The sequence below is a fragment of the Eleginops maclovinus genome, chromosome 8, assembly GCF_036324505.1.
Source record: "Eleginops maclovinus isolate JMC-PN-2008 ecotype Puerto Natales chromosome 8, JC_Emac_rtc_rv5, whole genome shotgun sequence".
In the NCBI taxonomy this organism is placed as follows: Eukaryota; Metazoa; Chordata; class Actinopteri; order Perciformes; family Eleginopidae; genus Eleginops; species Eleginops maclovinus.
The window spans coordinates 5,232,965-5,247,377 of record NC_086356.1 but is presented as its reverse complement, the minus strand read 5'-3'; the positions used below and the strand labels follow the sequence as shown (position 1 = coordinate 5,247,377).

The 14,413-nt window shown below is 39.4% G+C and overlaps 1 protein-coding gene across 1 annotated transcript in view; it reads right to left on the bottom strand.

Annotated features, from left to right (window-relative positions):
* igsf9a (immunoglobulin superfamily, member 9a) overlaps positions 1-14,413 on the bottom strand; it is a 45,380-nt gene that overhangs the window by 8,216 nt on the left and 22,751 nt on the right. Inside the window, 5 exon segments of the mRNA XM_063889783.1 lie at positions 1,776-1,892; positions 2,273-2,413; positions 4,708-4,850; positions 5,508-5,653; positions 12,487-12,628. Of these exon segments, the coding sequence (XP_063745853.1) occupies positions 1,776-1,892; positions 2,273-2,413; positions 4,708-4,850; positions 5,508-5,653; positions 12,487-12,628 (689 nt within the window).

The following is a 14,413-nucleotide window of genomic DNA, read 5'->3' as shown; positions in this document are numbered from 1 at the left end:
TCAATAATGATTGGGTCGAGTTTAGTAAAAGATCATGGTTTGGCTTCAGTATGTTTGTTTCGTAACTTCAGAAAAGTCACTAAGCTAAAACAAGTGAACGTTGATTTGTTTGCAACGTAAAGAGCAGTCTACAGCATAAAAGTCCAATGTTTTTTTAAACTATCCGCCCTGAAACATTAACACACAATTTAGAAAAACGGAAAAAACGAACAGAAAAAAAGACAATTCATAAAACAGATAGAAGGTAGGTACAATTGCCATTGTGAATATGATGCTTCATTATTATCAAGGTAACTCTGACATGTTTAATAATGTAGATTCTACTGTAGGTCCTAATGTCCAGCTCTATATACTGCAATCAGAAAGTGTTAAGCTTTAAGTTTTAAAGTAATAATGCCAACATTAGATGTTAATGTGCTGATTTTGAGAGCTCACTACGTCTGTATGAAGGGAAAAGCCCAGATGATTTCATGAGTTGAGTCATTCATTGCATTGTGAAGCTGCACTAAAACTGTCCAGATGGTATTGCAACCACTAGATGGCAGCGATGGCAGAATGCTTAACGTTGGCGTCCGAAGAGTTACAGTGAAATGGCAATTGGCGCAAAATGGCATTAGAACGGAACATGTGGGCAGGGTAAAATAACAAGTGGGATTTAATACATTCCTAGAGCAGCAGAGGACGGTTGGCATCCATCCACCCCTCCCTCAAAACCTCCTACATCAAACACGCTCTTTCTGAAATTCAACACAGTTTTTTGCCAATTGACGAACACTTACATTATATATTGTGTGTGAGCTACAACGAGGCGCTAGCTGAGAGTCAAGTTAAGTTTAACATGATTCCCAACTGAGCCCAAACTAACAGAAGAGTCATTCACAAATATATATTTACATTTTAGAAAAGGAAAAAAAGAGAAGGTTTTTGGCTTTAAAGGATTTTTTTGGGCAACTATTTCCTTAATTTAAGTGACAGTATTGACAGGCGGCGACAGAGGCGATGACACGTGACAAATTATTTCAAACCAAGGTCTTTCGCATGGGGATAACACCCCAATACAAAGGCTGCCAACTCTATCAGCTGAGCTTTATGGCAGCCCTAATAAATTAATAATATTTTTCTCATTTACTCATTTTTTTCAGTGTTAATAATGAATACTGTCGAAATGATGAGCCTTTTAATACACATGTTACCCCAAGTTTTGAACGTTGCAACATGACAACCATCAGACAGCTGAGTGGGAAGATGAGCAATATTCTATAAGTAAAAGACATAAAGGTCCATTCCTGAATAATATTACTGAATACTCTTGAACTATATTTATTGCTATTTAAATGTACAATGTACACTATCTTGTAGTTGGTAAAAGTGGAATTGGGGACCACTTTATATGCTGAAGGGTAACTCAATCCAGTTAAACATCAACATTTATTAGCTGATTGATCATTTATTAGTACTGACGGTATTAAAAAGTAACTAATGTTGGAAAAAATAGTTTAATTTGCAGCCTAGAACAAGTTTTACGTAGCAGAACATTAAAATACTTGTATAATAAAATAAATGTACCGCAATAAACTTGAGGAAATGACCTTAGTCTCATTTCACATCTAAAAAAAAAAAGAAATCATACATCCAGGCCATCGTTAACCATGTGCACAAATATGTAGTCTTTCGGTCCATTCACACTGCAGAAAGGACGTCCTTGTAAACCCCTGCAGGGCCATAAAGAAAGCAGGACGGCTTACTTATTGAATAAGCTGCACTTGGTGATTTACCTTGCTCCAGGTCACTTTAATTGTCGGGTCCTTGTTTCCTTGACAGGGGATGAGCAGGGTCCTGCCCACCTCCTGTTTGTACTCCTTCTCTGGGGTGATGCTGAATGATGGGGGGTCCTGTGAATTTCCAGAAAAACAAAGCGGAGAATCAAGGAGATTGCAGCAAAAAGAAACAATGGGATTTTAAAGACTGGATTACTGCTGCTTTGGACGAGATTATCTTAATAACAAAAGGATTAGCCGCACAATTAACTCCCCCAATAGTGGGAACTGTTGTAGTGAGTGTGAGTTGACTTTTATTAATGCCAGAGGGCTCACGCATCCAAGTGAAAAGGTCAATAAAATGTCGTCTGAGTGAGGTTTTTAATTCTGTGTGACGGGTGCATTTGTAGCTAATTAACATGCACACACACTGGAATAAATGGACAGTTTAGCAGAACTAAAAGCACACATTTGGTTGCAGATTCTAAGCTTGATGCATTACATTACACACTTACTTGTAGTATTACATCCACTGGTTCAGACGGACCCATAGTGCCATAGCTGTTGTATGGGGTGCAGGTGTACACGCCTGCTGTATCGTCATTGACTGTGGTCATGAGCAAAGAGCCCTCTGGAGTCAAGGTCCATCCTGGATACTGAGAGAAATGTACAAGGCTCACAGCACATAAAAAAGATGAGCTAGCACACGCAAACAGACACTTGAATGATATATGGTACTAATAGCAAAATTAGAAGTGAGCAGAGAGCTTAGACGGCTAAAAAACACGAAATCTCACACGAATGAGCTACTCAGCTGCGCCTGAAGGATTTACAGAAGAATTTGTGAAATCTGCCGTCCCGAAGTGGTTAAGTACTCAATGCCAAATGGGCAGATTATTTCCAAACGTCTCTAAAATGTGGCATGATATGAAATCTATGAAAACAGCTTTTGATATCTGAAGAACATCAAGAAGATAAAGTGGTCTTCTGTTCTAATTCAAAACAAACACTTTTTTTGGCAAGGGGCATCAATGATTTATTTGAAGTGTGATATAAAGTGGCACGCTTATTTTGGCAAGTAAAAAACAAGCTTGTTTATATTGTACTTGTTGGTGTCTTTTCAACTAAAGCATACCCTGCTTTATCTTTTAACTCACTCTTCCCTGGACTATAATTTATGAAATGCTGTATCAGAGAACACTATCAACTTACACGGAAAACGTTGACTACGGTTACTGATTGAGTCAGAAGTAGCGCAATTTTCTCATAGACTTCTATAGAATAATATATTTGTTTGTAACCAGTGAAGTTTCCGCCTGCTGGCAATTAGACATAATGCAGGTTAAAGGGAATCTTGCAATGCCTTCACAACCCTGAATGCCCTGAAGTACTTAGTACCTACTGCTTACTTAATGCCCAATTTTTTTCCAATTACTTCTATTGAAAATTGTACATCATTTACCAATGTTGCAACAGCCTTCGCACAAATATATCTAAAGTAAATTTAAAAGCCTCCTGTTTAAATAAAGAAGAACACTGTGACCTCACGCTGTACCATAAACTCACTATATATGTTTTTACTGAGATATCAATTTTAGGGAGTAGTAGCGTAATTTTTTCATAGACTTCTGTACAATAACCCTTATTTTTGCAACCATTGGAGTCGCCCCCTGCTGGTCATTACCACAATGTCTTCATTGCCCCTAAAGTGGTACTTAATGCCAAATGGGTCAATTATTTAGAACTTAAATTGTACATTATAAAAATAAATCTTAGCTTTTGCAAGATGATGTAAAAGATAAAGTTGTCTTCTGTTCTAATTAAAAGAAAAATATATTTTGGACATTTCCTTTGAGGTGGATCCCTGCGCACTTAACAGGAATTCTCTGGAGAGCTTTGAAAATCCCTTTTTGATGCATTTGCATTATAAGCCATTACCTTCTCTAGTCATTTTTCCCCAATAAGTCGCAGCAGAAGGCTCGTGTTGTGTCATGAATGCGCAAAAGGTTCCCTCTCAGTTTAATGAAGTCAAAACTGCCATTATCCTTCCAAGAGAGGCTGTGAGAAAGTATTACTGTGTGTGTGAGAGCTTGTGACATCCAGTGTGGAATCGGTATAATTGGAAGAATAACCGCCTGGCTCCAACCCGTGCATCCAGCACTACAGGAATATATCACATTTCCTGTGGCGCCGCTCATCCAACGACATGTCCATCGCAATGACACCAAAGTGTCGAGGGAGGGGGGTTAATGCAGCATGTGGAGGGGAGGGATGGGGGAGTGGGTGGAAGGAAGAAAGGGGTTCAAAAGCTGACACCCTGTGATCTTATTTTGAAACAAAAGTATGTTTAAATATGGATTTGCGATATCAAATGCTTAGGTTAAAAAAAACCTGTGATGCACTACTGAAGAGTCCCCCAGCCTCTCATCTACAAAGGTTCCTATACTGTATGCATCCATCAGAAGAAGCAGCAGATTGAAGTGGAAGTGAGGGGGAGAAACGGGAGAGCAAGGGGCAGTAAGGAGTTCCTCGGGGATTGCTTCAAAGGCTTTTAAGATTGCACATCCCTGTCCTTTAAGACATATCTGGCTGGCTGACTGTCCGATATCCTGTAGCGGACACCGGAAATGTCAGACTAAAAATGGTAGAGTGTCTTCACCCCGCAGTGGCAATAATAAAGTTGCCCTGCTGCTGCTAACGCCACTTGAGTTGGCCGATTGTTAGAAAAGCTTTTCCTGATGAGCTGCTGACGGCCGCTCATAGATGTCTGTAGTCAGCAGCGGTGCCTGACATTTCGCTGCTAAAAGAAGATGAATGGCTTCAGACTGTAATGTTTGCAGCATCAGGGATCAATAAACAGAGCGATGTTGACTGGACAAAAACAAGGGACAGTAAAGGTCGGGCACTATTATGGCAGCGCCTCCCAATCCAAAATGATCATTTTTATTACCAAGGACAGGTCGAGCAGTTCTCCATCTTTTGTCCAATCCACACGAAGCAGAGGAGGCTGAGCGGCCCATGGGCAGGCAACCACGCCCTTCATACCTGTAGGTAGGTACGTTTGTTGGGGCATCGGAAGAGCCTGGGCTGGGTCTGAGCAGAGGAAAGAAATATCTGTAATTTATACGTATATAGTTTGGTTATTAATTGCTGCATATTGAGATGCCACAGCCATTTTACACTATGTTAGAGTGAGCTCAATAAAATGAGTTATTAAACTATTTAGACAACTGTTGGAGGAACGCTCTGGTTCAGTTTCACACACCAGGTTTTCAAGTGTTGTAAATCTCTGTGACAGTTAGTTACCGTGACAGCTGTAACCAATGCATTTGAGAAACAAAGTTCAAAAATTGGCTCTGCATATCATCAGAGATGATTTTCACCAAGCATCTCGCCTCTCAGAGGAAATGCCATCTCAAAGGGAGTCATCTGGACTTGGAATTGTAAGTCTAACGTCGTCTCTGTATTTATTTATAAAAATGTATTGCCGTGGCAACGAAGTTAATTCAAGTTTAAAAGCAACTTAATAAGAGCTGTTCAGGCTTAAACAGGCAGTAGATAATTATGAGTTACAACATATATAACCAATGCTGATATTCAAAAGTAATTATAAAATACCACATTTTAGTCCTAATAACCACTTTGCTTGTGATTGATTTGTTGAGACTCTTGAGGAATAGAGGGAAAGAAAAAGGAAGTATTTGATGTATTACGAGGTCACACGACTGCAGGCTACAGACGGAAACGTACGCATCACTGTGAGATTGGCGGAGGCGGTGGGGGGGTTCAGCAGGCCATTGCTTGGCATGCAGGTGTAGTTCCCAGAATCCTCAGGGATAAGACTGGAGATGAGCAGAGTCCCGTCTACCATGATCTTCACTCGTGACTTCAGAGACCTTGAGGAGAATAGAACACAGATGGAAATTCTTCAATATGTAAAAAAAAAACGAAAACAGCTGCTGGAGAATAACAGCGAGAGGTAATCCAGCTCCCCCACTCCAGCTAGGAGAGCATCAACAGTGTGGGAGTGTTCTTTTTTTTTTTTCTTCCTGTGAGTTATTCACCACTGTGTGCAGATGGAGGTTAAGGAAAATTCATTTCATTTCAGTTAGTGGGTAGAGGAGTGCCCACTCATTTCATACGTTCTTACATTTACAGAGAAATCCTGGAGTACTGTACCAGGCTGCAACACCTTCCCAACAGGCCACATATCCACGCTGACAATATGTGTATGTGGGACGCCTCGCAGTCACATATTGCGGTACATTAGCATACAGGTCAGATGACTCATGTGCTGTTACTGACCCTGATAATTCTCCACACTCCTGGTTTTCTCACTTCACATTACAGCAACCTATTAGGTTCACTTAGCAATATTCTTATATTACCAGCAGATAAAAGGACATGTGTTAACGAGTTGCTTACAATAACAAACCAACCAAGAGTTCTTCGCCCAGTCGATACTGAAATATCTCACCAACCATTACACAGATTGTCTTGTTAGGGAATTAATTGTATTATAACTTTGGTGACTTTCCATCTCGGGCTACCGTCTTCAAGTCAAAGTGTTTTGTCTAACAGTGCAGCCAAATACCTACAAAACTAATTACATTCATTATTTGGCTGATAAGCAAATGCTAGCATGCTGACGCGCTCAAGGAGGATGGTTATCATTGAACATGTCACAGCTGCATTAGGGTGTTAGCATGCTGACGTTAGCATTTAGCTAAAAGCACAACTGATCCTTAGTGCAGGCTCAAGACACAGTTAGCAGGATTGTCAATTTAATGAAGGTGTTGTCTAACCTTATTAAACTATATCAGGGTTGCATGACTTCATTTCAACACCACTAAGCTACAGGTGGACACGCGATTGGCGTGATGACGTTTAAGACTCTCATTAAGCCACGTTTTTAAGACATGTAAAAGCTTCCACTTCACAAGTAGGGTAATAACTGATGCATTTTATTTCCTAGAACATACTGATATTTCTGGAAATTGGTTTTCCACCAACCCTATTCCAGGCATCAAACCCACAGCCCATTCAAATATCCGTTGACGTAGAGACTAGGGAACCAGAAGGCTAAAATAGGAGCTAATTTCTAGGTTTAATGGTTCATTCCTGCATCACTCGAAAGCCTCAATGATGCTTTAAAAAAAAGCAACTCAAGGGTTGAAAGTTCAAACGGCTTGAAACTGATTTCTGTTCTGCGGATATTTAGTGATTATGACAACAATACTTGCTTCATCTTGATCACAATAATGTCTATTTTTAAACCAGCTTTTATGGTCAGCTATTGCAAAAAAAAAGAAGCCCTTTGAGTCATGACTATTAGTAGTGCTCTATTTTCCTTTCAGCAGGTTCTATCTGCATTCTCTAACTGTGGTGATGTTTACAAAATGTCAAGCCACAATCATGCCCAGCAGATCTGCTGGCGGATATTTAATGCAACCAGCAACAGCCAAAATAATCCCCAAACCCCCCTGGTTATGTGCACATCAAGCGTGTCCCTTCATAACCTATTCCTAACACATCTAAAGGCGTGTTGGAGATTGCAGCAATGAAAATATTACCCATGAATCTATAATAAAAATTGTGAATAGCTTTTCTCTCTGTTCTAATAACTCACTATTTCTGAGCACACCTCATGCCCGAGTGGGCCTCAGGTACTCCAAGGCTACGGAATTACCAAAACTGTGTTTGGCAAGCTCTCAAAGAACTTGGCAGGGAGCCCCTGATTGCAATCTGGCTGTGATGCTAGGTCCACAAAAATAAGGCCTGTGGTGTCCTCTTGTGCACACAGAGCAGCAACTGAACATTGCTTTGTGGAGGTAAAGAGAAAAAACAACTCGTGGAGAGAAATAGTGATAGTTGGATGGACATCTGGAGCATGACTCATCATTTATATCATCAAAATCCACTCAGTGATCAGCCCGTACTTGGATGTTTTCACTTTCCAGGAGATGGTGAATTTCCTCCACCATATGGATAATATTGTCTGATCCTTATGTAAGATTATAACCACTCAAGCTTCATCTCCATCAGCTGATTATTCCAGATATAATATGCGTGTCCATGGCGCTGTATTGCACAGATGTAGGTATCCAGGAAGCCCAAGGTATGCAATATAAATTAGTTTTCCGCTGCATGAGAAAATGGACATGAGGCGTGAGAGAGCGTGAAATGTGTCAATTGCTCAAGTCTCGCGGTTACCGCATGAGTGCTGGCGGTCCTGAGAAAAAAGGAGCGTGTGTGTGGTTTACGGTGAATAATGCACACACTGCAGAAGCTGATGGGATTGTATATCATTACAGTTGTATCCTATACGATTTTATGTGACGAACAAAATAAATGCAGTTAATTCAAATTGAAATTAGTTTTGCCATCCCCACCTTGTCCTGGTTGAATTAGCATTTTTCTTTTCAAAATAAAAACCCACTTTAGAAGATTTGTTTTACATTTTCTATAAATGTACTTACACACAAACCCCCATGACATGTGAGATATCCTTATAAGGCTGTGAGTAACTGCAGAAAAAAATTACCGAAAGTAAGTTTGACATTCTTAAAGAGCACCTTACTATTTTTAACAATTCACAAAAGAGGGTTTTTTTCCCTCTAGCTCAAAGCAGATAATCAGAATAATCCTTGTGCTGTACTCAGCTGTTAACAGCATTAGGCATCAGCTCCAAAAAGCCTCTCAGAAACTTTGTTCCTTGTCAAAATCAGCTCGAGTATTAACCCGAGTGTTACTGGGATGAATTAGTATGTGTGATGGAGAAATGTTCTGGAGGGGAATTAACACAAATTAAGCCCTCCACCTATTCGACTGACCCTATACCAGCCACAGTTTTTTAAGAGTGTTCAATTGTCTGGTGGATGAATCCTGAACCGCTCTCCACTTACTCTCCCTGCCACTGAACACTGCTATTGTCAAACCTCTTCTACAGAGAACATCACTCAATGCTTCCACAGTTTCAGGCGAGCCACAGTTTTTCTTTTTGAGTAACATGATGGACGTTAAAAAATTCTCCTTTCTGATATGCGTCAAGTGGTTTTTTTGGCAGATACTATAACCTGTTGTCTTCATTAAGTCTGCGGTGAAAATGTTTTGAAGGCAGACACTCCTTTTTAGGGATGGCTCGACTTGACTTAAACCAGCCCCTAGTAATGCTGCTATAGACATAGACTGGGACTTTCACCTTTCTTCTTCTTCTATCTCGCTCTCTCTTTATCAGCACTAATCTCTATGCACTCGAAATATGCATGTTACTAATTCAGCAACTGGTGTAACATGCCCAGAGTTGTTGTGTCTCTCAGCTGGCAGGTTACCAGTATTAAAGATCAAAATAAAATACAAGTACGTAAAATAATTCCAAGTAAAAAATATTGATATTTTATTGTTGTTTTGGCTTAATAACGCCTGCAGTATTTTTAGTTTATTTGGGTGAACGGTCAGTCAAAATCTATATTATGATCTGTGTTGATGAGAGCAATGAAAATGTGAACATTACATTGGATATTTGAGGGGGAAGAAATGAATATACTAAAATAATTTGGAAATGGATAAATATATAAAATGCATGTACATCAAACAACTACAAATAGAGATGTTAATATTTAATATAACATTTCTAAAATGTCAAAATGGTTGGAGTCAATTAGTTTTCAAGGTCTGCTTATTTTTTCCTTGATTTTGGGGGACCAGTTAGTTTATAATATCCACTTCTGATGATTCTGCTTGCTTAGAATGAGCCTTTCACATAGGTCACATGTACTCTTACACAGCTATATTGCAGGGCCATGTTTCTACAGTAGCCCAGAAGGGACAGACTTAAGGGAGAAGGGCGGAAAGTGAATGCAGGAAATCTATGCATTTAACATCATCTGCAACAGAGCAAATCACAGGGGCTATTTTACAGTGAGGGCAGGGCTATAATCTGAACATGGAGTCAATCACTCATGCTTTCATAGCCAAATACTGTGGCACACTTGAATAAAATATGGGTGGAAAAAAGCCCTATACTTCTATATGATATGATGTAAAAATCCTACCACCTACAGTATCATAATTTCAGCCAGCAAAAACCCTGATAAGCAGAACATCCACGGAAAAGTCAGATCACTTTTCGAATGTTTTTATTTGTTCATGCCCATTACCATTTCAGAACCTCTCTATTTTCTAGTTTTTATTGTCCAACATCGACCCTCGGATGTGCCTGTAAACAAGCAGTTTACGCAGCCAAATATAACTTCTCATGAATAAAAAAATGATTTATTATTGAGTTCCTTTAAAAGGTTTTACTCAATCAGACGCTCCACTTGCTCTTTGAATAAATTCGCACTACTCCATATATTTTTAGTTTTTCACAAACAGCTTTCTTTGGCATTGCTGTGTTTTCTACATTTACTGCCTTCTGTTGTGATTTAAATGCTGAATATGCACTTTAACACCAAATCCTCTGAACACGTCACCCCCATCCTCATCCAACTGCCCTGGATCAACTACATTACAGGAGCAATTTGGGGTGAGGTGTCTTTCCCAAGCAAGGGATGGAACCAGCACCACCCTGATCCGAAGACAAGCACACTATCCCACTGCGCCACATCCTCCCTAACTGCAAAAAAAACCTCCTGCTCACCTACAAAGCCCTCCACAACCTGGGCCCCCACTTACCTGGCTGACCTCCTTCAGGAGTATAACCCTTCTCGCTCCCTCCGCTCATCCTCTGCCGGTATGCTAACCGTCCCCAGCCCACGACTCATCACAAGGGGTCCTCGGGCTTTTGACTGCACTACTCCCAGACTCTGGAACCCCGTCCCCCAACACATCGGGCAGTCCGACACAATCACCACAGCTAAAAACCCACCTGTTTCCCCTGACAAAACCGTCACTGTCATTTGTGTCCACTTTGATTGTCTCCTCCTGTTCTGTTGCTTTCAACCTCTTGGATTATTTACTAAATTGTATAGTGTCCTTGGGTGACATGAAAGGCACCCTTAATTAAAATCTATCATCATCATCATCATCATCATCATCAGTAAAGTTTGTTAACAAACTTAGAGAAAGACAATTCTTAAAGAAATGTACCTTATTTAACTTCTTAATCCTTGAGGGACGAGGCTTCTAAATGTGCATTCCATTATTTAGTTTTCGTAGAAAAGGAAAACGGACGATGAGTCACAAAAGGTTGAGTCAGAATGCACCCCGCATGTGCCAGAGCCGCAGCAAAAACACTTTTCTCCACTTACACTATGTCAGTTTTGCAAGAACATCCAACATTAGTCATCAAATCCGTCAGTGAACCGCACATGACTGCATGTCAGACGGGCTTTTGGGAATTGTCACTTCTTGTTTTTGGATGGTGTGCTTGGAGCGGCTCTCATGTACAACGGACCAAGACTAAGACACGAGGAGGCAGATATTGGTTTGTATTGATGGAGAAGCGTCTAACTTTTTCATTACAGTGCGGTCGGTGCTAAATGCTATCGTTTGGAAGATGTCATTCAATCTCAAGACGAGTATGAGAAAGTAGACCATGAGGAGAACATGACTTTCTGAAGCAGATTATTTGGAGATCAGTGGTGGAAAACTGAACTCTTTCAGATGTATTTTCTACTGATGAACAATGGTGGAAGAAGTACTCAGATCTTGTAGTAAAAGTAGAAGTACCAGAGTGTAGGAATACTCTGTTGCAAGTAATTGTCCAGTATTCACAATGTTACTCAGGTAAAAGCATAACAAGCTTAAAGTCCCAAATATACTCATTATGCAGATTGGTCCATTTCAGAATAATATCTCTGATATGTTTATAATTATTGATCATTAAAGTTTTATCAAAGCTGGTAAAGGTGCAGCTAGTTTTAATGACTTTGTATACTGCAGGGTAGCTTTTGAATTTACTCCGGGTGTAACTAAAGTCTGATTTAAGGGTTGATTATATTTCACATCATTAATCCTAATCTGCCTAGCAACTAAAGGTATTAAATAAATGTAGTGGAGTCAAAGTGCAAAGCAGCAAAACTATCAATGCGCAACTAAAGTTCAAGTACCTTCAAATTGTACTTAAGTACAGTACTTGAGTAAATCTACTTTACACCACTGCTGATGAAGAAGCATATTCAGGGCGCAATTGATGAAGACTTGTTTTTATTTATTTATGAGGAAGTTTTGATCTGTTATGATGACGAAGCAGATTTGTGGCTTCGATTAATGAAGGAGCAGATTTAATTTTCTATCAATGAAGAAACAGATTTTACTTTTTTAATTTTAGCTTCCATTGAATGAGAGCAGAGTTAAATGTGTGTAGATATAGCGGATAACCACGTTTACCTTTGCTACAGCTACAGGATAGAGACTTTAGGGGAATGGACCTTTCATTTTCAATAAACATATGTTTTTTAAATCTTCGTATTCAGATAGTTAATCTGACTCATCTTACACACGTCCTTTATTTATTTAACATTTCCATCACCTCTTTTTGTTGATTTCATTTTCGCTCCCTCACTGTGAAGCATTTTATTTTTCAATCTTCCACCAAAAGCGCAAAGTGAGATTTGATTTAGATGGAAAAAATCAATCCAGATCTCAGAGAACTAAGAGAATAAAACAGAACGCTCACACAGGTAACATTTTTCTCCACCTGCTGAGGGACCTGCATTAAACATCAAAAGGGTGCAGGAAAAAAAAAAGCTTCATTTCAGGAACAAAGAGTAAAGAGTGGACTCACTCGATGTGATGGACGTTCTCTCCACCTTTCTGCCACACGTAAGTCATGTTGGGGGGGTCGGCCACCGCCTGGCACCGGAGAAAAGCATTCTGGGACTTGTTGAGAGAGGTGCTTTTGGGAGGTATGACAATAACAGGCGGACCTGTAGGGAGTCACAAAATATGTGATTACAAAAAGGGATAGAATAAGATGTAATTCTCTAAAATGATAGAAAATGTCTTTGAAATTAGGCAATTTTCCAAAGAATGATTGCCGTTTGGAAAACATCCAGAGTCAGAAATACTTCATTTATCGGGTGGGGAATTGAGTTTTGTGACTCAATTCGCTCTATTTTATAAAATATATAAAATACAGGATCTTTTTTTTTTTTTATGTAATAATTGTTGGAACAAAAGGAAAATGAAAGTGCAATAAAAATATAAAATAAAATATAATAAAGACAGAAGAGTTTAAAGTAAAGAACCAATCAATTCTAAGAAAATACAAAAAATGATATTCAAAGCATGACGCCTTATTTTGCATGCAGAAGGTGGTTGGTCAATTAAATGGTCCCTATTATGCTTTTTGGGGGTTTTCCCTTTCCTATAGCGTGGGTTTAAGTGCATGTAAATGGTCTACAAAGGCCAAAATCTGGAGTCTAATACCTCCTTCAACTGCCTGAATAACCTCATGCTATACAAACAGCAGTTTCAACAATCTATACACAAGTTTAACCTTTGTTTGCACCCTCTCATAACGACATAAGCGACTAGTCCGTTATACCAGCAAGAAGGTGGGGGACGGAACAATCTATGTAAGAGCTGAGATAAAGCGTCATAAGAGTCACAATTCATCAGGGCTGCAGGAATAGTGGAAAAACTCTGAATTACACTCGGCCCCAGTTACTCTTTTTTTCATTTGCAGGGGAATTATTGTGTTAAAGCCTGGCATTTCTGCATAGTACAAATAAACACAAGGCTGCACTTATATTATTATATGTTTTGAAGCATAGGGTTCACGCAATGTCTATCTTTTCCGATAACTTTTACAGTACTGTTAAAAGTAAACTTTTATTGGAAAAACAACGGGTTTGTGTGAAACAAATCTTTACTTTTGGACGTTTATTCTTACCAAAACATTTTCACTGCACTTAAAAACCTTTTGCTCCCTCGCTTGCCGGACACAAATGGAGACAAGCACCTGTATTAAAGGGGCGGTCTCAGAGCAATCTAACAGCACAATAAAACACATTTATACAGAAATAAAAAAAGGCTTTCTTTCTTACGGTGAAAGTGTTATTAAATGTGATGGCAGTCATTCAAAGCTTCATTCAAAAGCTTTAGAGGAGCTTTGAACGTAAACAACGATTCTGCAGAAACTCTTTCTGGAGGGACCTTTTGGATTTTAGCCTTTGCAGAACATTGACATACACACAAATCTATATAACACACAACATGACAAGAGAACACCCCAAAAAGCATAATAGGGCCCCTTTAAGTCTCATCCATAACTCTCTTTTTTTGGATCATTTAGATTTTGGCTTAAATCCTTTTCCCCCAAAATGGAATAAAGGGTCTGGGAGAAATCTTTGGGGGTTTCAATTTATTTTATGCATGTGTTCGTATTCAACACGTAGTGTAGCCATAGGACCGCATGCATGCACATGGTCTTGCATCAGTACATGGTTTACTCCAAAAGATAAACTGAGGTTCATAATAATTATTCATAATCTTTATTGCATTATTTATTTCCCCCTTTCTTCCGTTACCCCTAAAGTGAACATCATGGATCCAATAGTGTGTGTCTTTCATCTTTCATCAGAAAGGGGAACGGCAGAGATGATTTAAATCCAGGACCGACCTCACAGTAACCCATAACCCTTTGTCTCCCCCATAGCTCTTATTTTAATGTGCATTTACTCTCCCCTTCAGTATCTTTTAAATGTCAT